Source organism: Meriones unguiculatus, chromosome 19 (assembly GCF_030254825.1).
Source record: "Meriones unguiculatus strain TT.TT164.6M chromosome 19, Bangor_MerUng_6.1, whole genome shotgun sequence".
Taxonomy (NCBI): domain Eukaryota; kingdom Metazoa; phylum Chordata; class Mammalia; order Rodentia; family Muridae; genus Meriones; species Meriones unguiculatus.
Window position 1 is genome coordinate 56020328 of NC_083366.1, and position 22807 is coordinate 56043134.

The 22807-nt window shown below is 50.1% G+C and overlaps 1 protein-coding gene and 1 long non-coding RNA gene across 4 annotated transcripts; one reads left to right on the forward strand and one right to left on the reverse strand.

The window, feature by feature from the left end:
• Positions 1–1981: 1981 nt before the first annotated feature.
• Positions 1982–19930, reverse strand: Tfap2a (transcription factor AP-2 alpha). 3 transcript variants are annotated; one of them, XM_060372362.1, is made up of 7 exons: positions 19764–19930; positions 14407–14841; positions 11350–11401; positions 9339–9570; positions 7409–7527; positions 5363–5504; positions 1982–3656 (listed from the first exon to the last, which is right to left on the reverse strand). In XM_060372362.1, the coding sequence occupies exons 1-7, from the start codon at positions 19812–19814 to the stop codon at positions 3368–3370; spliced, it is 1320 nt and encodes a 439-aa protein (XP_060228345.1). In that variant the 5' UTR covers positions 19815–19930; the 3' UTR covers positions 1982–3367. The 3 variants fall into 3 exon arrangements, with proteins under 3 accessions (XP_060228345.1, XP_060228344.1, XP_021509800.1); XM_060372361.1 differs by lacking the exon at positions 19764–19930 and adding an exon at positions 17418–17704; XM_021654125.2 differs by lacking the exon at positions 19764–19930 and adding an exon at positions 16141–17158.
• Positions 18469–21193, forward strand: LOC132649164 (uncharacterized). Its single transcript, XR_009587601.1, has 3 exons — positions 18469–19243; positions 19797–19875; positions 20134–21193. It is a non-coding gene; the product is annotated as an uncharacterized LOC132649164 (long non-coding RNA).
• Positions 21194–22807: the final 1614 nt, after the last annotated feature.

Genomic DNA, 22807 nt, shown 5'->3' on the forward strand with positions numbered 1-22807 from the left:
CTTGCTCAGCTCAATTAAATTTTTTTTAATAATCACCTTTTAAAATAATCACTATTTTAGGGAAGTATCCCACTCCCCTAAAATGCACATAACTCCTTTTAGTTTTATTGTTTAAAACAGTGGCAATATCATGAGCCCAACTACAAAATAAAAACCACTGGTTCTCTGCATTTGAAAACCATTGTTTATTTTTTTACCTCATCCTGTTCCAGCCACTATTTTCCTTTCTATCTTTCTTGGGATGCAAAGATTATATTGGGTTCAGGTTTTCCCACATAACAAGCATCTGTAAATCCAGATATGAATGAATGGTATTTAATAAGATTGTTTTCGTTTTAAAATGAGTATTTATGTGTCATTGGAGAAAGAGCAGCAATGTATGGTTGTTTATGAATGCTATTGTGCCTGAGGTTAGGATCCCCCACACAATCTGAGATGCAGCCAAGAAAAACAGCCCTGATAGACAATGCTTCACTTCACCTGCTACGACGCTGTGTGCATTTCATTTCTGTCAACAGTATGTACAGTTAGGGTTCATTCGCCTCATTATTTTGTTACATCTACGTTACAGTTAACCAGTCTCTCTAGGAAATAATAAATAACCGCTTTAAAAAACAATTGCCGCGTTGCGTTCTGAGAATACACTTTCCATTTGAATTTTTTTTAACCCACCATTGTTATGAATTCTCTGGCTTTGGAAAATAGAATTTAGACTCCACCAACCCTCATTGGTTTGTGGAGATTGATTTTTACACTGCCTTCCGTAAGGAGATTAGAAGGGGAAAGGGCTGCAAAATGGACACTCGGATGCTTTGCCTTAGTCTTCTGCCTGCCAAAGCCCAGGACCTAGAGTCAAGCCCTTCTCAGCATGCCCACCCACACAGCCTTCTTTTAAGCCTTCCAGCTAGCCACCCTCCATTTCTTTGTTTAAAAAAAAATTTAAAATAATAAAAACGCCACGCGTTAAAGACACAGCTACCTCACTTCCAAAGCAAAGAATTACAAATCCCATTTACAAAAGCCCTGAATTTGCCATCTTCCTGTGCAGGAAGGTTCTTCCTTCCCCCAGAGCAGGCACACAGTCCTGTTATTGTAGAAGACGGGAGAGGAAGGGTTTGCAGGGGCGGCCCTCCCCCACCCTCTTTGCCCCACTTCTGAGACGTTTTTGTCTTTCTAAAAGGTCCAAAGAGGAGCGAGCGGAGATAGAAAGAGAAGGGTGTGGCGGTATTTGAGGTGCGGATGGGGGTGCCAAGGACGCTGGGGAGCCACCTACTCTGCCACTCCCCTCTCCTGGCTCCAGTAGTGAATTCATCTCTAGATGAAATATTAAAGCAAACGAGGGCGTTTGGCGTCTCTTTCTGTGTTCCATCCCTTCTCCCCTCCCCGAAAACGGAGTTAGTTTAAGCCATAAAAGCCTAAGCAAACACGTGGAAGGCTGAAATGGCCACCTTCCCTGCACTAATGAACTAATCATTTGAATTTCAGTTGTCTTCCCCGGACAGATTCTCGGATGCACTCTGCTCTTCCACTCACCACCGGCTTGGTCTTTTCTAACACTTCGTTCTGAGGGATTTAATATTTTGGCTTCCAAAATGCAAATGAAAACCTAAAGGATCAACATAAATAAAAATAAAACTTTATTTTTAATAGTAAAGTTAATGCCCCCGGTCAGGAAGCAATAGCATGTCATTCCTTTAGCAGTACAAACAATCTTTTATCCAAAAGAATACATTGGGTTTTATTGTGTCATTTGTCTGAATACAGACTCAGTGGAATATCTAAATGATACCCTGCTCTGAACTCCAAGTTGAAAGTAAGTTTTTATTATACTTGAGGGAAACAATGGGTTCAGCTGCTTATTGCAAAGAGCAATTGCCAAGGGAGAGTTAAACTCAATTACTGTAACCATACTGAATAAAAAATACTGCCAAGAACAAAAATACGCCTGGGTAAAGACAGCCACTGAATAAAAAAAATCGACATAAAGCGTATCAAATATTTATTTATCTGGGCAACAAAGGACTATGATACATTGACAGGCATGGGAACTACTGCCAGCGAAACTCAACACAGTACATGGAGAACTGCTTTCCCCGTGGCCAGTGAAGACACAGAATACCAGGTGGTCCCAAATGCTCCAAGTTGAACAAAAAGAGAGAGAGGAAGAGAGAGGGAGTGCAGAGAAATCCCTAACCCTTGGTTTAAAGACAATATTCATTTATTGCTCAGAGGACGCTTTGAAGGGAGGACAGTGAACTCAAATAAACTTTATTTTTCTCCCCACGATACCATAGAAGAGTTATCAAATCACTCCAGTTTAAAAAAAAAAAAATCTTTCCAGTGTCCCAATATCACTCCGGTTTTTCCTTTCAGGTCAATGAAAAGCTAAATGTAATACTAATTATATATAAAATTTTATTTTACCTTAAAAATTTTTTTTTTGTTGTTCAGCTGTTTCATTATCATCATTAACATGCTACCACGGGGCTAAATTCATGAATTCCAGAAGTGGGGGAGGGGTATCACCCATACCTTGGTTTTCTAAGTAGGTAAAAACCACATGAAGAACTAATAGGGAGAATCCAAAACCCACTAAACAGGAGGTAAACGAGATCACCAGATAAATTAAAAAAAAAAAAAAGGTTTAAAACAGACTCACCATATTTACAAATCCCATTAAATTACACATAAATAAATATATACAGAGACGTGAACACTGATTCCCTTATAGAAGTGTGGGTTGTGTCATCAGAGGAAGTTCAGGTGGGTGGCTGTACCTTGCAGAGAAAACTTCTACAACTGAAGACAGGACATAGAACTTCTGTATTTGTGTTCAAGTTTATTCACAATACTGATAAAAACGTCATTATCCTCTTTGCCTTTTTTTTTTTTAAGTATGGCTACAATCTGAAGTATGCAAGGGAAGGCGATGAGTTAGTCCCATGAAGCTCATATACTTTTTAAATTTTTTTAACGTTCTTTTTTTTAGAAAAAAAAAAAGTTTTAATGTTTGTTGTTGATTTGATTTAAAAAAAAAAAAAAGGTTCACAAACGCGACAGAACTTTTCTTTTGCTGGCTTCGCGACCTGTTCTGTTCTCTTAGGCTCCACATGAGGGTAAAGGGGTGTGTTGGTGCTGATGGGGAAGGTTGAGGCAGGGCGCTGAGGAGGCCGCGGCTGCCTCTGCCTCGTGGGCAGTCGAGGGAGAACAGTCCGGAGGATCCCGGGGACGAAGGGCGGCGCGGCGGCGGCGCAGTAGCAGCAGCAGTAGGAGTGGCTGGTCCCGGAGCTGTCACCTGCCGGGCGGGGGAGGGGCGCGTGGGGGCGCGGGCCGGTGAGGCGGGCGGGGGCGGGGCGGGAGGACAGTCTCACTTTCTGTGCTTCTCTTCTTTGTCACTGCTTTTGGCGCTGTTGTCCGTGTGGCTGTTGGGGTTGTTGCTGAGGTACATTTTGTCCATGGCCTTGAGGGCCTCGGTGAGATAGTTCTGCAGGGCGGTGACCGCCGCACACACCGCCGGGCTGCCGAAGCCATGGGAGATGAGGTTGAAGTGAGTCAAGCAACTCTGGATGCCAGGCTCCAGGATAGGGTTAGGCCGGGAGTTCCCCAGGGGAGATCGGTCCTGAGCCAGCAGGTCAGTGAACTCTTTGCAGATCTGTCTGCAGTGGAACAGAGAAAGAGGTGAAGCTCCCATCAGGCCTGTGGGGTAAGGGGATGCGGGGGGGGGGGGGGGGGGGGGCGGGGGAAGCAAAAAAAAAAAGAAGACAAAACAAAAATCTCTGCCTTGCAGCCACCTCTGCCAACTCAGTCTCCCTACACCCTTCAGGCCTCAAGGCCTGCCACTCACAAGCACCTCACTACTGAACCATCTCTCCTCCCTTAAGGAATACTCTTCCTACCTCAGAAAGACCTCCCCTTCGTTTCCCACCCCCAGCCCTCACGCAGGACAAACTTCTGCCTACACTTCTCTCACTCACAGCAAACACCCTGAAAACAGGAAGGCATTTTACACGCTGGATGAGGACAAAGAAAAGTTACACTGGGAGGTGAAAACACAGAATCCCTCTTCAGTAGTCCAGAACCACCAGGCTTGCTCTTCAACACATCAGAGCTGTCTCCCCCACACCTCTAAAGGAACCACAGTAACAGTCGGTGGAATGGAGTCTTCCCTCATTCACCTTCGAACCAAATGAGGTTTGAATTTAAGCAGAAAGGCAAACTTTGCTTCTTAAAAACAACAGCAGGACTGGGGAGAGAGTTCATTGGATGAAGGACCACAAGAATAAGGACCAGGGTTTGGATCCCCAGAACTCAGCTTGGAGTAAAAAGCCCAGCTTGGAGGCTTGTTTCTTCAACCCCACTGCTGGATGAGAGAGACAGGGGGATCCCAATGGTTTGCTGGGCAGACACTTTAGCCCAAAAGGTGAGCTCTGGGGTTAGTGACAAACTGTGGAGAGCCATAGAGAAAGTAACCCAGAAGTCTGTGTGGTCCTGGAAGCCAGCACTAGCAGAGGCCTTCCTGAGGTGGCTACAGCTGAGGGGGAGGGGTGAGAGCAAGGAAGCAGTGTCACCAGGCCAGAAACTGTCCCAACCAAGGCCTCAGCCTCTCAACTCTGCTGCAGGGCCCTCCAGTGACACCAGCTTTTGATAATTAAGGACTTCTAAACAAGCCTTTCAGTTTCCAGAAAACATACCAAAACAGTCATTTTCTTTTCAAACTAGACAAGTCTATTCAGCCCAGGCACCTATAGGAGCCTAACTTGGGCCATGACAGCTTGCCCATAGGCTAAAACTTGTTATGACTCTGTGGCTCTGTCTCTGAGTGTGTGTGTGTGTGTGTGTGTCACACAGAGAGAGATTTGAGGCTAGAATAGAATGGAAGATTTGGAGTCTGGGATTAGAGGTGAAAGTAGGGCAGTTTCTGGATGGCACATTTTGCAGGCCCCTGCTTAATCTTTGCCTTTGAGAACACAATGTTAAGAGGCAAAAAATATGGACCTAGCAAGCCTGGTTGGTAAGCCTTTGAGGATTTGATTCTGGTTTTTAATAAAACGACAGTGTCGTAGATCCATGCTCTTTCAGTGAAGGCCCTGCTGCGTACCACACACATCCCCATTAATTTAAAAGTTAACACGCAAAAAGAGATAGACCCGAGGGGGACACAGGAAGCACACTGGCAAGCCCGCTCGCTCTTCCTCTTTGATACAGACTGTACTGACTTATATAAGTTTGTGCCCCGATTGCAGTATTCACAACAGAGCTGATCAATAAGAAAGGAAAAGAGAAGCAAGCACGAGATAATTTTTGTTGTTGTTGTTTCTTTTGACAGTGAACAGACGAGACCCCGCAGAGGTAAATGCCTTACTTTGTAGCCAGAAGCATGTTTTTTCTTGTCACTTGCTCATTGGGATCGGAATGTTGTCGGTTGAGAAATTCCGCTACTGCTTTGGCAGGAAATTCAGTTTCACACACGTACCCGAAGTCCCTGGCTAGGTGGACGGCTTCTCCTGGCAAGAGGCGGAGGAGGGAAGTGAGGGCCAGAGAACCAGGAAGTTGGGATCAAAGTTTCCTCTCCACAACACACTCCCTTAACTTTCTTCACCAAAAGTTGGAAGAAGCAGAAACTCCTTGCTTTCTTACTTTAGACATTTCTCTTTCTCTGTGAGATCCAGAGAACGTACTCCTCAGTAAAAGTGCTGGGTTGGCTTACAAGGCCAAGAGGGTTTGAAAATGTCAACCCCACCCATCACCCCCTACCCATCCCCGACTGATGTTTCCCCAACTTCTGTTCGAAAATGGCTCTGCTGTTCCAACCTCACACCTATCAACACATTCATCAATGAGGTTTCATAATTACTCCTTGGGCTTTTCAGCGAGGGAACAACTGAGAGTTTACATTTTAACTTGATCGCATATAATTATCTGTTCATCCAAGCCGATTAACCAAGAGGATTTGAGGGTCACTCCACTGAGTCTGTCTGTGTTGTTGATTTTCGAATCTTTGGTTTTAATTTCCTGAACCAGTTGGTTTTTACTGCAGGGCTTCCTGCCATTAGCTCCAGCTCCGGAAGAACGCATGCGCCAATTAGAGCATCAAAGCCCTCTCGGCAGAGCTTGTTTCCATAAAATGGAGCGGATCACAAACAATAACAGTTCTGCAGAAACTGCCTCCCCACTGCATCTCTCAGCCCCCAGACCCAGAGCAACTCTCACGCTCCACCCTCAGCTTCCACTACCATTTTCATGGCATAGAATTTGGGGAGAAGAATATGAAGAATGAGTTCTCCACATACAACCATTATAATATAATGTTGCTGTATTTGAATTTCTGGCCCTGAACAATGGCTTTATTTTTAAGTTACATTATCACCACCTTTAACACCATTTAACACATGGAAATCATAGAATTTCTCCTCAAAAACATTGTTTCAGATGTTTTCTACAAACTTTCAAAGAACTTGGATTCAATGTCAATTATCTTCCCCAATGCGCTATGCAAATAAGAAAATATGCCTCATTAAAATATGAACGCTACTTTTAAACCTGCCTGGAAGCAAATCACCGTCTTTCTATTTTTCTGTTAGCATGAGACATAACAAAATACAAAGAAAAGCACAGGAAAGCTATGAACCATCCCAACCCTTATTCCCAGCCTTCAGCCAACTGAATATCAGAAGTTAGGACTCTAGACAGCAGGAATATGAACCAAGTCTAGGGATAGCTTTTGTATAGCTGGACAGGGATGGTTTTTCATCTTGAGGGCTTTGGAAGAGTGTGTGTGCCAAAAAACTGACAAAAGAAACCCTTTTACAACGTAAGTTTGGGTTTGTTTTGCTTTGCTCTGCTTTGTTGTTTTCCTCTTCTGTAGCAAAAAAATCCAAATTCTAAAATTTCTCACTTTCTTCCCCTCCTGGAGCGAAAGAAGCACAATGGAAACAAGACATAGGAAAGTATATTTGGGAAAACGACAGCCTACAAGGGCTTTTAACCCGAGCTTTCAGGACGGTCTTAAATCAGGATGCAGGTCAAAGATTCCCAAATTAATTCAGGAAGTAATGGTCACGCATTTCTCAAATGCAGATGTCAGAATAACTTAAGTGATTTACTGCTGAGTTCTTTAGAGGAGACAGGAACTTGGAGAATGTGTGGCTCTTAACTTTGGGCATTGTTTAGGTCAGATTTGCGCCGAGGGGAAATTAAGTTTTGTGATAGAGGAGAAGAAGAACATATATGCATGAGTGTACATAAATAGGCTTTGGAATTTTTTGTTTTGTTTCTTGTTTTTCCCTGGCATCCCAGAATTCTGCTCACTTCCAGTTATAGCTATATTCCATGGAAAGGTGAAACCACCCAGAAGACACAGAGTCCCTAGATGACAGCTCTCTTCTAGTTAGCAAGCAGATTCGCTTACCTTCCACGAGTGATGTCAGGAGGGTGACATTGGCAGCTTTACGTCTCCCTGCTGGCAGATTTAATCCTATTTTGTCCAGTTTTTCTCTTAAAGATCTCCCTCCATTCTTAGACTTTGCTCTGTTTCATAAACACATAGAGATGGGGGATTTAGAAAATCTTGACCTGTTCTGTGTTACATTAAAGTCAGTTTTGAACACTTTCTAAGACGTATTCTTAAACACTGAGGAGCATGGCCCCAAGGGGAAGAAAGCCCAAGAAAGAACTTCACAGAAAGATCATAGAAGATAAAGGCATGTTAAAATGTAAAACTCCTACTCTGTTCAGTAATTATTGCAACTGTTGTGGCAGATTGGGAGCTTTCCATTTTCAAGTATCTGAAGAAGACAGGCGCACACGCACACACCCACACAGTTCTGATTGCTAGAGTTGGGGGTATTCTTGAGGTCAGCTACAATCACAGCAAACCCCAGAAGGCTGTTGCTACAATGTGTTGCTACAAATTGTGTTGCTACAATCACAGCAAACCCCAGCAGGCTGTTTAAATTTGTCTTCACAAGTTCTGCTGTGAGTGAGGTTATTCCTAGTAACCAAAGTTATCATCACGCTCACATTTCATGTTCCGGCTTTGGCCCCACTGGGAAACGCATCCCACCAACTGTTTTCGAGTCGTGTCAGGAGTGTGACTGGAAATGCCAAAAGGATGACGGCTGATATCAGCCTTCAAAAACGTCCCTGATTTCAGAGACAATGGAGGGACTTCTAAATAGATGTCTAAATAGACTCCCATCGTCAGAAAGTGGTTAAGATAAATTGTTTAAATAAAACAGCAAATTAATTAATTTCAGATTTTATTCCCTACTCAAGTGCTTCTTTAATTGTGCGGATTAGATTATACTCCCATAGGTAAGCAGTCTACGATACTGGGGATGGGGGAAGGGGAGGAAAAAGCAGGGGCAGAGAAAAGATCTGTGGCAGTAAAAGATAACTAAGGAAAAGCCAAGTGACTGAAAGTCGCTAGTATTAACCCTGAGGAACACTCTTAAGAGTTTGTAGGTGGGCTGTAGCCGCCAAGGCCCAACGGAGGTTTCTTAAGATACAGGAACAAAGTTAGACAATGAATTACGGGTCTTATGCGGCGCGGGAAGTAAGAGACAGTATTTTTGGCCAAACTTAGCACGAGGCCTACAACTCACACCTTTGGGTAGAACCCTAAGAAGGGGGGAAGGACACACACACACACACAGCTGGCTCTGTAGCTTTCCTCTTTAGAGTCTCTACCTCCCTGGCCCTTGTGAAATCTCGTCTCTGACTCACTCTAGAGAAGTGAGAATCCTGGGTTAACAGGATGCAGTTCCTGAAAGCAACTTCATATAATGAACGGAAACTGGAAATAAACGTGCCCTACACACTGCCTGTCACACATCACAGTAAATCAGACCGTCAAAAGTCAGCGCTTCTGGGGTGGGGGTGGGCGTCAGGGTAGGGGTGCCTTCTGGCTGGAGGTGCCAGCAACCAGCGTTGAGGAAGCGTGCAAGCAAGCAGAAGTCACTCCCTCCCTTTACGTGAAAATCCGTCCCCATCAGAGACCCTACAGGGTGGTAAGGCAAAGCAAAAAGGCCAGAAGCTTTTCTGAGCTTGTAACCTGTGCGCAACCGGGGAAAAGGCAGCGGCACGGCGCCCCACGGCTGCCAAGGCTGGGACTGAGCCCTGGATGGAGAGAGCTGCGCGTGCGTGCTGCAGAAAGACGGAGTCCACCCTGCCCCTCGAGTGCGCAGGCGCGCCGCCTCGCCCCGCCCACCAGACTCCACTCTCCCTCTTCCTCTCCTCCCCCGCCCCTTTCCCTGCCTGCCGGAGGGACCGCTACGGCCCGGGCGCAGGCGCACTGGGGTTGCGTCCGCGGGGCGGGGCGGGGCGGGGCCGAGCCTCACCTCCGTAGCACCCCGCCCAGGAGCGAAGCGTTGAGACACTCGGGCGGTGAGAGGCGCCGCTGTACTTCCGCCACCGTGACCTTGTACTTCGAGGTGGAGCTGAGGAGCGACAGGCGACCCGGAACTGAACAGAAGACTTCGTTGGGGTTCACCACGCCACCGAAGAGGTTGTCCTTGTTGATGGGGATGGCGGAGACGGCGTTGCTGTTGGACTTGGACAGGGACACAGGGCCTGCGGGGACAGGCGTGGGCTCGAGTTGGGGGCGGGCCGGCCGCGCGCCGCTCAGCTCTGGAACCCCGCGGCGGCTTCCTGCCCTCTCTCACCCCCGCTGCAAGCTGTCTAGAGATGGCGACCCCCACCCCACCCCCGGGCTCTGCCGGCTTAGGTGCAGGAGCTCGGGTTTAGGGAGACAGCGGGTGGGTTTCACGTGCAAACCCGGGGCAGGGTTGGTGTCGCGGGGGTTTGGCCGACGAAAGGCACAGTGCGGAAAGAAATTGCTGTTAAAATCAGTTTCGAGGGCTTCGGCAGCCAGTAAATGAACATTTCAGTTGGCTGGCAGTGGCGGACTCTGCTGTCACACACTACCCGCCCGTCCTTTCATCGATAAGACCCTTATGTTCCATTTTGAAAGACGCTCGGGTTTTGGAGCTCATTTCAAGCCCATGAATGGGACTCAAGAATAGGCCTACAGTTGAACACTAGGAATGCATCCTTTTGTTGAGCAAATACTAAATGAACCCTGTCTGCCTAAGCCCCTTCAAAGGGGTGGGGGCTAGGACATGCAATCAGTTAAACCCAAAAGCTCTTCATTGTTGGATGAACCATTGTTAGAAAACAAATTCAAGACCAGTAAAACTAGGCGTCCATTTCTTAACACCAGTGTAATTCAGATGCACCCACAACCATTAAGTCCAATGCATTTGTATCTTCAAAATCCACATGGAGACATATAATGGTAATGTGTGCAGTCTCATCACGGCCCTCCTCACGGTTTTTTAAATGGGGATGTGGGGAGGAGAGGGGCTCTAGGTTTTGGATAGATCACTTTTGACATTAATAGCTCTGGCGAGGCTAATAGAGACAATAGGAGTTAAACGAACTCTTGAGAGATTACTAATAAAAGAGCCAATTATCATGTCGACTTGGAAAGAGCACCTCTTAAGATTTATCCCTTGCACGTCTAATTTGACGTGACAATGACTTCACAGATGCAAAAATGAAACTTTAAACTAGCTGACGATATACTGATTGGGGTTAGAAATGAGAACAGTTTTATATAGCATTGTCTTCTGGTGGTGCCTAAGATCCTGAAATGACTGCCACCATAACAACAACAACAACAACAAAAAATGCTTGTACTGCATTAGCACAAGAAACTTTATTTCTAGCCACAATGCAGATGATAAAGCCATTCAAATTAAGTAACATCTTTTCAATGATTTCTTTTCTAAATACATAGGTCAATAGCGGCATCTTCAAGATGCTAATCTTAACCAAAAGCTAAATATTTACTAACCTAATTCACCAAGTTTTAAATACTTAAACTCAATCAAGAGACTAGAAATTAAATCAGAATGCCTCTTCCCCTCATAGAGCGCTTTTTCTCATGTGTCTTTTCATTAATATTAAATTTTTTGTTATTATTTCAGCTTGATACATGTTTTAACCCTCATGGCCTTTAACTCCACACAATGAATTAACTATGAAACTATTTCCAAATTGAAATGCCACTTCCAAATCAGGTCAACTATTGCGCATTTGACTTTGTCCAAATATCATTAAACTAAATTCAATGCTGAAGTCACCATCAGAACAAAGCTAGCCTGTTGCCATTACCAAGATCCTGAAAGCTGGTTATTTAAGCACTGTTCTTCTATGCCTATCTATTTGCTAATTCTGAGCCTTTAGGAAATCCTATTTGAAAAAAAAAATAAATACAGTCCTGCAAGTTCTTTTAAATAGCACTCTGCTTGTAAGGACATGCTTGGAATGCAGAAGGAAATGGCTTACCTTTCTTAATTACAGTTTGATCTGGGATGTTAATACCCGGGTCTTCTACATGCTGCAACAAAAGGATACACATGAATGTAAGTGTATAATCAAAACAAAAGGAAATGAATATTCCCTGCAAGGTTGGGGGAGGGTGGAGTGGGGGAGGGGCACTCCCCTCCCCCTCCATAATGGCACTTCTATATAAACATCTCATCTTGGCTTACTGAATTTGGAGCTTTAAAACTCAAGAGGTTTCACTATACACCCAAGTCCCATTTCTACCTCTCCTAGCAGATAATCCACACTGAAGAGGATGGGATGGGGAATAAAACTTTCTTTGAAAATTAAAGGGAGTTTTGGAGTTCCTAATCTTTTTCACAGTCAGTTCAACCTTTAGACATGCACCTAGCTTTCGTGTGCCTCAGCAGCTTGGGACTTGAGGGATCCCAGTGCGGAGACAGCCAAAGCCAAGGAAACACAATAGAGGTGGCAGGGAGTAACAGCAAACTATGGGAAACCCTGTAGGTAATGCAGCAAATCGCAAACACAAACACACCTTTACTTAAGGAAAACTAGAAATAATTTTTAAAAGACTGCTGCTTGCAGGAGAGATGGCAGAAATGTGGAAATACCAGGAACAAAAACCCTCTGAGGCAGCTTTTCTGCTGTCCAGCACCACTGTGGGGTTCCCCCCTTCTCTCTCTCTCTCTCTCTCTCTCTCTCTCTCTCTCTCTCTCTCCAGATGGATGGGTATACGTGTGTGCTAGAATCAAAACGTGATTAGAAAGTAAAATGAAATCATGTTTTCTAATGCAGAAACTGACAGGCAATATAATGTCTGGCTGTGTTTACAAATTAGCACCAGGGCTGCTGAGATAGAAGATTTCGCAATCGTTACCAAGCACAGGCATTGCCATTTAAAAAACTATTACTTCCTTCTCTAGTCTTTGTCCAACAATAATACTGATTCGAACATTTTCCATTCTGTCTTGGATTTATGCTCCTGTTAATTGTGCCTGATCGCAATGATTCCGGGTGGATGGTACTAAGTTGCTTTATTACAGGTTTTATTATACTCAATGCTCTCATTTGTAACTTGCCTAAAGTGCTTCTGGATTTAAGTATAATTAAATTGAGAAATGTTCAGAAATGACTACTGCTGCAGTTCTTGTGTTTTAACTATATGGGGAAATATGATCCCTTTATGCACGCACCCTAAACCCATAAAGTAAATGTAGTGTGGCATAATACTTTTATTTCTGTTATTTCAAGCTAGACCTTGCCCATACAGAGAAGACTGTTAAGTTTAAAACCCCACTGAGATATTAATGATTAAATAATTTTCACCATCGACTTGATTTTCTTAAATATTTAGCAGTCATTCTTATTAAAAGTTAACTGTGGCAGCAAAAAGAAAATTGAAAACAACCCTTTTCCTGACCCAAATTCCTTTGAAAGATTTTTTTCCCCCTTGAAAGGTGGGGGAGGGTGAGAAGAGCACTGGGTTTCTTGCTTTTATGTGATCATTTGGTTAATTTCTCCCACTGACCGATTTCACCACAAAGAGTTACCACACAGGTATCGAGCATTCCCACCAGCCACAGGACGCTTTTGCATGAGCAGACCTATACCGAATACACGGTAGTTCCCTAAGCTTAAGACATTTTTTTTGTTATCTGAATGCTTTCAAAAAACAGGCAAAGAAAAGAATTCGGACACTCTCTGAAAAAGAAACCTAAAATCATCTTAACTTCTAGTTCTATTAAAAAAAATTTTAGAAAATATTGCCTGAAATTCACTAAGCATCATTTTCTTAAAAACATTATAAATATGGACACACACAGAGAGACACAGAATGTTTACTAAGCCTTGCATTGGGGCAAGCGCCTGCTTTCCTGTGTTTCTTGCAAGGCTGTTAAGCATAACCAACAAATTTCAGTGATTAACTGGGCTAAATGAGAGAGGTAATAAATTTTCTATTTTCCTGTAGAACTTCAAAAATGTTTTAAATCCGCCAGGCAATCAGGTAAGTTCATGTGGCCGTTTTCCTTACAATCTAATTCAGTAATCATTAAACTGTCAGCAGACATACCACTGCTATATTTGATGTAGTAATTTGAAATAGCATTTTAGCAAAAATCACATCCAGATACATTTCCTTTCCCAAGAAAAGCACCTTTAACAGAAGCCTTTACAGCATGCACATATAAACGCATATGCATACGTGCTTGTTCTAATTCCATTTCAGGAAGATTGTGAGAAAGCCATAAATTTATAGAGCTGAGCCTGAGATGCTGGTTGAAATTTAATTTTAAAAACTATTTTCAGATTATCAATAGCCCGAGTTATGATGTAAGTACTACATGTGTTAAGGCCTTGCTTATTTAGAAATCATTTTAAACTGCATGTATTGATAACTGAATTAGAACTCAACGCAGCGCCCAATAGTCTCCAAACATTTAATTGAATATGCAGTGTAGCAGATTCTGATAGGCGTTGGGAACCTAGCTAATGATTTATGAGGTCACCACTTAGCACCCCCAGGAAGAGAAGAAAGCTGCATTTTAATGTCCCTGTGCTTGGATTTGCTACTTGTTTTCCTTTGACCAGGACAGGGGAAGCACAACTAGGTTTCACTAATGCTATCAGACCCGGTTCGGGGACCTTTCCTTAAGTCTCCCACACTTTCCTTTACTCCGCAGACGCCTCTGGGCTAAATTTAACCTCTTCCCTAGAAGAGCGAGCAATCCCCACGACACGGTGTGCAGTGGAATTAGATCCTCCCTCGATCCACACAGTTTACTGCGGCGGCGGGAAGCGACTAGAGGGGTGACAATCGCCTGATTTATTTGCGTCGGTTGCGAGTGGTGACCCGGGCATTGTTGAGCGAGCTCCAGGAAGCATTGTTCCCAATGACTTTTTAATTTCTAAATTCGGTTAAGTGATTCTCACACCCACCCCCAACTATTATTGAGGAAAACCCAAGGCCCCGCGGGCCCGGGCTCCATAAACCTTCCCAGAGGGAAGGTGAGCCCCGGGCTGCGTTCCCTCCGGGCGGCCCGCACCGCCTCTTACCGGGACGTCCTCGATGGCATGAGGTAAGGAGTGGATCGGGAGGTCCCCGAGCCCGGAGCCGAGCCCGTGTGGGCCGTGCAGGAGGTCCTCGTGTCTCCGGTAGTCTCTGCGAGGGTCCAGGCCGGACAGCTGGTGGGGCAGCCCCCGGTGCGTGTGCAAGAGCCCAGACTCCTGGCTCTGCCTCTGGCCGGGCCAGCCCGGGTGCTGAGGCTGCGGCTGGGCGTGCAGGGGGTTCAGGCTGTAGGGGTCGTTGACGTGGGAGTAAGGATCTTGCGACTGGGGGTAGATAGGCTGGTAGGGCGGGGGGAAGTAAGGAGGCTGGAAGTCGGCATTGGGGGTGTGGGACAGCGGCGGGGCGCTGGTGTAGGGAGATTGACCTACAGTGCCCAGCTGGGGCAACCGAGCCGTCCCGTTGCTGGTGCCGTCGTGACGGTCCTAGAAGAGAGCAAGAGGAAGAGGGAAAGAACAGGAATGAGGCGCAGAGTTTCAGCTACCTCCACCAAATCCACTCCCCAGGCCAGAGTCGGGGGAATCAGCGGTTGCCCTCCGCAGGCCGCCGGGAGAGGGGTATCAACGCTACATTGTCCACGTTGGGAAATACAAGAAGTGAAGCAGGCCTTAAAAAAAAAAAAATAAAAAAAAATCAGAATATGTGAATCTAGTGGCACAACAGACTCTCCAGGACATTCCTCTCGAAGGAGGGAAGGAGATCTCAGAGTGTCCTAGAACCCTTAACGGCCGCAGCACCAAACCTCCCTTAGGCAAAATTCAAACAGCCACTAAATATTAAACAGGAGAAGCGGCCTTCGCCTTTCCCGGATTTGAACCTGTCTGCGTTACTGTTTACTTGTCCATTAATCTTGAGAGGGGGGAAAAAATCATAAACCTTCAAAGACTATTACCATTTCATGACTATTTAAATAGAAACATGTTTTGCACTGGGCCCGTAAGAAAGCACACATTTAAATTACCAGCTTCAAGATTTTAACTGCATGGCTGGGGGGTGGGGGTGGGCGGGGGGCGCCTGTCTTTTCCGCTTCCCCTGTTAGGAGGCTTTTTTTACACGACAGGGTCGTTTTATGATATGAATGGGGAGCGAGGGAATGCCAAGCCAGGGTTTAAAATAGAAAGATTCGGTCTAACCCGGTTCTTAAAAAAAAAAAAAAAAAAAAGAGCGAAGTTGCACCCCGGGGCTGAGGCCCCCGCCCCTTCCACCCGAACCCCAAAGGGCAAGAGAAACCCCCGACTTTACGTTTCTCTATTGTAATCCGCTTGCAAAGCAAGCCTAGAGCGGGTTCCAGAGGGCAGGGACCCTCCGAGGTTCAGCTGCCAGGCCCCGGGCTAGGGCACACACCGGGGTGCGCCTTCCCCCCCCCCCCACTTCCCCAACACACAGACAGATTAAGCCTCAGAGGTGGAGAGCGTCTCTGGAAGTAGCGAAGGCGCCAAGAAAGACAACCGGGCGAGAAAGGGGCCCGGGGAAAGAGCTGCGGGGTAGATCTGCGCGCGGAGAGGTCTGGCAGGGACAGGGCAGCGGCGACGCGTTGGGTTTGGGGAAAGGAAAAGAGCCAGAGAGAAGGGGAAAGGCGAATTGTAACGCAAACGGACGGCGGGGACCACCGGGAACCCTGGCCAAGAAGCCCAGGATCCCCGGCAGTTTCCCGGCTGGCTGCGGGATTCCGGAGCAGAAATTCCTAAGGAAAACAGGGGTGGGGGGGTGGGGGTGGGACTCACCATAGCTGAAAAACTGTGAACTAACATCTGCGAAGAGTCTGGGGTAACCAGTCAGGGTGAAAAAAAGAAAATAAAACACACAAACAAAACCCCCAAAAAAACCCAGCACCGCGCCCCGGGCACAAGGCTGCTCGGCGGCCGGAGCGAGCCGCACACACAAAAGGCGCCCAGAGCCCCGCGCCACCCGGGACGCCCGTCACCGCGCGGACGCTCCCGCGAGCCCCGGGGCCCCGCGCGGGTCCATCCGAACTTGCACCGCCGGGTCGCGCGGCGCCTCCAGCCGGTCGGAAGCCACGATCTCTCTCTCTCAATCCCGCCGCGATCGGTCGGGGATTCAAAGTTCTTTAGGAGGAAAAAAATAAAATAAAAATAAAAACAAAAATAAAAAAAATAACAAAACCAAAAAATACCACCAAAAAAAAAAAAAAAACAAAACAAACACCAAAAAGAGAGAGCGGTGTGTGCGCCCGTGTGTGCGCGCGCGCGCCGCTGTCCCCTAATCCGTGTCTCCCCCTCTTTTTCTCAGCGGCGGCTCCACTTCGGCTCCCGAGAAGAGCGCGGGGCAGCGTGGCCGGAGCTTCCTAACAGCAGATATTCATAACTATTAATATCACACGACTGCTTAATCGGGGGAGGACGGCCGGCAATCGGGCGTGAAGCGGGGCGGCGGCTCGCCGGAGCCGGCTCTCAGCGCGCTGGCGGACGGGGGAGCCTCAGCCGAGCAGCTCGGAGGTGGGGAGAGGGAGCGCGGGAGACAAAAAGCGGGCGGCGGAGGGGGCGGCCGAGCGCGCGGGGGGCCGCGGCGCGGCGGAGGAGGCGGCCGGAGACTCGCGGTGGAGGGGCAACATTTTCAAAAAGAGGTGCCAGGGCCCTGCCGAAGTGAAAGAGAAAGGAGGCGAGGACGAGGGGGGGGAAGAGAGAGAGAGAGAGAGAGAGAGAGAGAGAGAGAGAGAGAGAGAGAGAGAGGGCCGAGGGGCTGGGAGCGCGCGGAGACCCGAGGCTGCGTCTGCGTGCGGTGTGCGAGGAAGAAAAGTGTGGGCGACGGGAGGAGAGAGGAGTGGAGAGAGGGAGGGAGGGAGGGGGGAGGGGGAGCGCCGGGGAGGAGGAGGAGGGAGGGAGGGAGGGGATCGTGGAGGGAGGAGGAGGGGGAGGAGGGGGCCGAGCCGGAGCTGCGGAGAGAGGGAGGGTGGGGGTGGGAGTCCGCGCGGGAGGTGGGGGGGGGAGGGGAGAGGAAGCGAGGGAGGACAATCGGGGACCTAAAAAAGACTGGGGCAGACCTCTGGATGGAGCGGGGGGCGCGACGCGCGGCCCGGAGCTGCCGGGCCCCGCGGGCGGCTGCCCCCGGGGTCCTGCGCCTGGGAGCTGGCTCCCGGCGCCCTCCGGCCGCGGGCTTCCCGGTGGCGCGGCGGGGCCTGGGAGTCGGGGCTCGGCCGCCCGCCGCCTCGCTGCTCCTCCATGGGCCCGGTTCTCGCCCGGGACCGGCCCGAGCGCCGGGCTCCGCAGCCCTGGTCCCCCGCCGGTCGCGGGGCCGCCTTCCCGGGGACCTCGGGGGCCCCGAGCTCCTCCGCCGCGGGCCGTTCGGATCTCGGCCGGTCGCTGGGACCCGGGTTCCGGGAGCGGGAGCCGGGACGCGGGCCCCGGGGCGCGCAGAGACGCGGAGCGGCCCAGCCTGGGCGCCTCCAGCCAGGGCTCCCGGCTCCCGGCACAAACCCGTCGGACTGGCTGGGCCACTCCCGCCAACACCCCCCTAGATGACAGGGCTAGCTCTCCCCGCGCGTCGCCGCTGCCCGTCGGCCCGCCTGGCTGTCGGAACAAGCGGCACCTCGCCTCTGGCGTGTCCCTGCAGAGCCTCGGCCCAACCACACAGCTCCGGGCCCGCTCGGAAACCCGGAATGCCTGCTCCGGCGCTGCCCGGCTGGCCGCCACCAAACTTGTTCAAATTGCCCAGACTTTTTTTTTTCCGCCTCCCCGTCCTGTCTCACACCATTCTCATCACACACACACACACACACACACACACACACACACACACACTCCCACCCCGCTTTCACGCACCTCCAGAGTCCCTCTGGGAGTTCAAGTTCAGCTCGCGCCCAATCCCCGGGATCGCTTGGGTGTGAAGAGCCACGCCAAGGTCCTCAGCCCTTCCACTCAGAGCGCCTGCACCCAGAACTGAGTTTTGGGTTCCAAGAAAGTGAAAAGGCGCCAGCCTGGGGAGGGAGCCCAGACCCCTAAGGGGAAAAGAAAAAAAAAAAAAAAGCCATTCTCTTAAAAAGGACCTAGGCCTGCTGCCCGCAAATGCCACCCTTGGCCTCGAAAACAAAGCCTCTGGTCCTGAGTGGGCTCCCTGTGCCCCTCCCGGCGCGCCCTCGGAGAAGCATGGATGTCGGGAGGGTGTCACCCGGTGTCCCGTCCTCCAGGTTGGGAGTGGGGTGGGGTAACAGAGGTGCCGGAATGGGGAAAGATGTAAAATAGTATTTACAAAGGAAGGGGGGGGGAGTGGGTGACACTTCCTTCACGTAAACCCAGTTTCTGATTTCAAGCGGAGGCAGAATCCTTGCCTCTGCGCCCGCGCGCAGGCGCTTCGGCCGGAACCCCCGGCTCCAAGTGCCCACGGGGAAAAGAAATAAAGCAGAAGAAGAACAGCGAAAGTCAAGGCTGCCGCACGTTTATTCGGACAAACCCGGGTCTCCCGGCCCTCCACCGCCCCACGCACTCATCAGCTCCTCTCCGTAAGCTGAGGCCACCTCCTGCAGGGTTCACGAAAGGTTCTTTTCAGTGCCTCCCTGGCTGTCCCAAAAGTCACGCTCCGGGGGCCCCCAGGAGAGCGCTCAGTGGTCCCACCGGACTCTGGGCAGCCGGGGAGGTGGGCACTCACGCCAGCATGCTCGGGGTCCCGCAGCAGAGCGCCGGCGGCTGTGAGAGCGAGTTTTTTGCCCCGGGACTCGGAGAGGCCGGTAACGCACCCGCACCCAAACACCACCACGGGGTGTGTCCACCCCACAGCCCGGCGGGAGAAACTGCTCCCAACTTCAAGGACCGGAGAAGCTTGGGAAGGAGGCCGGCGCTGACACGAGGGCTCCCAAACTGTACCCGCTTACAGGTCAGGGCAGTGTGTGCGGCCCTTCTCCCAGTGCGCGAGAGGAAAGAATGAATGAAAGAAGGAGGAACATTAGTGTCAGAGGGGAGAGGGGGAACCTGTTTTCCTTTTTCCTCCCTGCTACCCCAGGCGCCCCCAGAATGCTGCCCAGGAGACACGGGGACGCACAGGCACGTGCGCGGTTATCAGTATTTTCTTTTTCTTTTTTCTTTTACCCAAGCTCTCCCTCCATCCCGCTCTCAGGCAGATCCAAAAGTAAGCAGGGGGGAAGAAAAAGGGTGGGTGGAGGGAGTGGGACACGAGCATCGAAGGACAAAAGCGAAAGAAGAGCGTGTCCGCCCTCTCCAGCTTCTCCCCGGTGCTCCCCGGGCGAATCGGAGGGGCGGGCGTTGCGCCGGCCGGAGTTTGTCCTACCCGCATTTCGCAGCTTGCTGCGTGCCGAGGAGCAGGAGGAGGAGGAGAGGGAGGGTCGGTCCCCGAGCCCGCGGCTGCGGGGACGGGCTGAGCCGGCGTCGCCGCTTACCTCACAGTCCTCGTATTTGATATTATCCGTCAGTTTCCAAAGCATTTTCATGGATCGGCGTGATCGGATTCGCCCCGTTTGCGCCTCGCACCCCAGCGGAGCCACTCTCTGGGTTAGCGCAAAGTGCGGGCTGCGGGCGGCGAGCGCGAGAGGAGGAGGAGGAGAGGAGAGGGCGAGGAGGTGGAGAAGGGTAGGAAGGAGGAGGAGGAGGAGGAGGGAGAGGAGGAGGAGGAGGAGGGCCAGCAGAAGGGCGAGGAGGGAGGAGGAGGAGGAGAGGAGGGTTAGAGAGCTCCCGTGTGCGCTCGGAGATCTCCCTCTAATGGTAGAAACTTTTCCCTTTTTTTTTTTTTCCTCTGCTCTTCCCCAACAGCCTAATCGCCTCATTAGCATATCAACAACAGTCCAATTGCTAGCCAGGACCACGGTCTGCCGCCGGCCGCTCCGATCCAGGTATAAAGGCCTCCTCAGGCCGCGAACCCGCTCCCACAGCGCGGGCCAGCGCCAGCCTGCTCGCCGGAGCGCTCTGCCCGGGGCTCCAGCGGCCCCTATCCCGGCCCGACTCCATCCCCTTCCCCGTTCGCTAGTTTCCGGATCCCGTCAGCCGAAGACACCTCGGAGTAAAGCTCTGTACGACGCAGGGTAGCAGGGGCGGCGCCTGGGGGACCACGTTCCAGCCACCCCCACCCCCCGCTACCACCGCCACTCTCTGCCTTTCGTCCCCGTCCGATTTTATTAGAAATCATTATCCCTTTCGCAATGAATCGTATCCACCAAAACAGGACCAGCAAAGTCACTCCAGGATTTTTTTTTTCCCCAACTGAAGATCGCCTCCGCTCGTGGCTGTCCCCCCCGCCCTCCCCCGGGTTGCAGCGCCCTGAGAGTTTTTTATTAGCTTCGCGCTTCCCCCCACCCCCACCCCCTAGCCCTCCAGGTTGGAGATTCTGCCAACCGGCCCCGGTGGCTCGGTAGGGGTTTGCGATCTCTTTTAATTGCTACGTGTAAAATAAAAGTTGTACCCTGAAGAGATTCACTCGACAGCTCCGGGGGGGGGGGGTTTAAATGATCTTTCCCTCCCGCTGGCGTGAAGCTGGGGCGGACTGACGAGTCACCGGGGTGTCTGGGCCGTGAGGTTTCCCAGGTGCGGCGTGGACATGAGCGCGCGCGGGTGGGGGTGCACAGCTCCTTCTGGAGTGAGCCAAAAACACGCAGGTCCGTGAGCGCCCGCGACCCTCCGGTTCCGTGTCAGCCGTGCATCCAAATAAATCACTGGGAACCAACCCTTCCTGTGTTAATCGGCTCCGCTTTTCCCAAGATTCTCCTTTTTAATTAAAAAAGGACGCGATCCTTCATGATTTGATGTTGCTAACGCCGGCGCGTTGGAGACGCAATGGCTAGCTGGTGAAGAACCTGAAGGCGGGGACACCCCCGTACCCGAGTCGACCGCTCCCAGCTCCACCCAGGGGCTCACTCCCTCCGCCGGGACCTTTCCTCCCTTTCAGCAATTATTTTAAAGTGAATGGGGAAAAAAAAAGTAGAGACTGTAATGTGAAATAAAGGGATTTCTCTGGCTGAGTTTCCCAACTAGCAGTCTAAAAAAAAAAAAAAAAAGAAAGAAAAAGAAAGAAAAAAAACAAACCTTTTCCCCCCTCCTGTCTTTCTCCTATTAATTGTGGCAAACTGCTCAACGACAGCAGGTCTCCTCAGAGACCTCTGGTTGATCTGAGTTCTTTTTCTTTTCTTTTTTCTTTATTTCATCTTTCTTTCTTTTCAAAAATCTCCAGGCCTCCCTGATTTCCTTAGTGAACCCCTCACTAGGGTGAAGACAAATGCAAGGCAAATCTAACCGTCGGACAGGTGGAAGAAAGGCAGGAGAAGAGAAGAGCCCCAATCTACTCAGAGCTGAGAAGTGCAATTCCCCTTCCTCAAGACTCACCTGACTAAACTAGAACCTTCCTCCCTGAAAAGCCAGAGACAAGGCCAGAGGCGACAAGCTAGTTCAGAGACCCAAGGCCCTGGGTACTCCCTAGAGATGACTTTTCACGTTTAAGCAGTCCTTTCTTTGGTTGATGGGTGTAGAAGCTCGGCCCAGAAAATGCTCAACTTCCAAGCAGGACTCCGCAAGGTTTTCCCCTCAAGGCTACAGCAAAATGGCTTGAAACCTGGGGCTCAGACTCTGGGAGGGGCCGGCACCTCCACTTTTCCCAGAGGCAGCCACAGCCAGGTGCCCTGTGACCTGCAGGCCGGCTGCAAGGCCTTCAAGCAGGGGGTTTTACATCCATCCTGCGGACTCTCCAGAGTGTTTGAGGGAACTAAGTTTCGCTTTCCTTTCCTTCAGTTGTGACCTGGGAAAGGGCGCTTAAGGGCTCCTGTGCTCTCTAAGCGGACCCTCATCCCCCTCCCCTCTCCCTGCTGCTCAGTGCCCCGCGGATCTCTGGCTCCAAACCAGCTCCGGGCCACTAAACTGTTGTTGTATTCCCGCCAAGGGCACCATTGAGGTGCAGATTGGGCCTGCCAGCGCCTTGCCGCCACCGCCCGCAGTGTGGGCGCTGATGAAAGGCTGGGGGGAGCGGTCGGAGAGCCCCTGAGCTAGGCGAAGCTCGAAGCTCACGCTCGCGTGGCCTTCATTACCACAGCTCGTCTCGCTGCAGCTGGGCAGGGACCCTGGTTCCCTAGGCCAGCAGCGGTAAAGCCTGGAGTTAGAGCTGAGGCCTGACCTGGGGGAGTCAACTCTACGGGGAAGCCCGGGAGAAACAAAGACAGGCAGGGGCCAGAAGTCCTGTCAACATCCGCCGAGAGGAGATGCTCAAGGGGCCAAGCCTGGTGGATCTGTTCCCCAGGGACTCAAAGCCACTGGCCCTCATCCCCAGATTCAGGGCTCCAGCCGCTTGCCAAACTGTAGTCTCTCAGCAGCAGGCCCCGGCCTCCACCGCGCCTCTTTCCCTTAGTAACCTCTGGCTTTTAAAGCCTTGACTGACTCCCTGAAGGCCTGGCTCCAACCACAGCTCTGGGCTGGGGGCACCTTTCACTTCCAACAGAGTTCTTCA

Bases quoted from the DNA above. Each gene is read 5' to 3' on its own strand.
- Tfap2a (XM_060372361.1), bottom strand. From the start codon at position 17,597: ATGGAGGAGCAGCGAGGCGGCGGGCGGCCGAGCCCCGACTCCCAGGCC. The intron at 14,842-17,417 runs GTCTGCCCCAGT...GCTCTCTTCTAG, and splicing joins GCCCCCCGCTCCATCCAGAG to GACCGTCACGACGGCACCAG. The intron at 5,505-7,408 runs GTAAGCGAATCT...GCCTCTTGCCAG, and splicing joins CCTGACATCACTCGTGGAAG to GAGAAGCCGTCCACCTAGCC.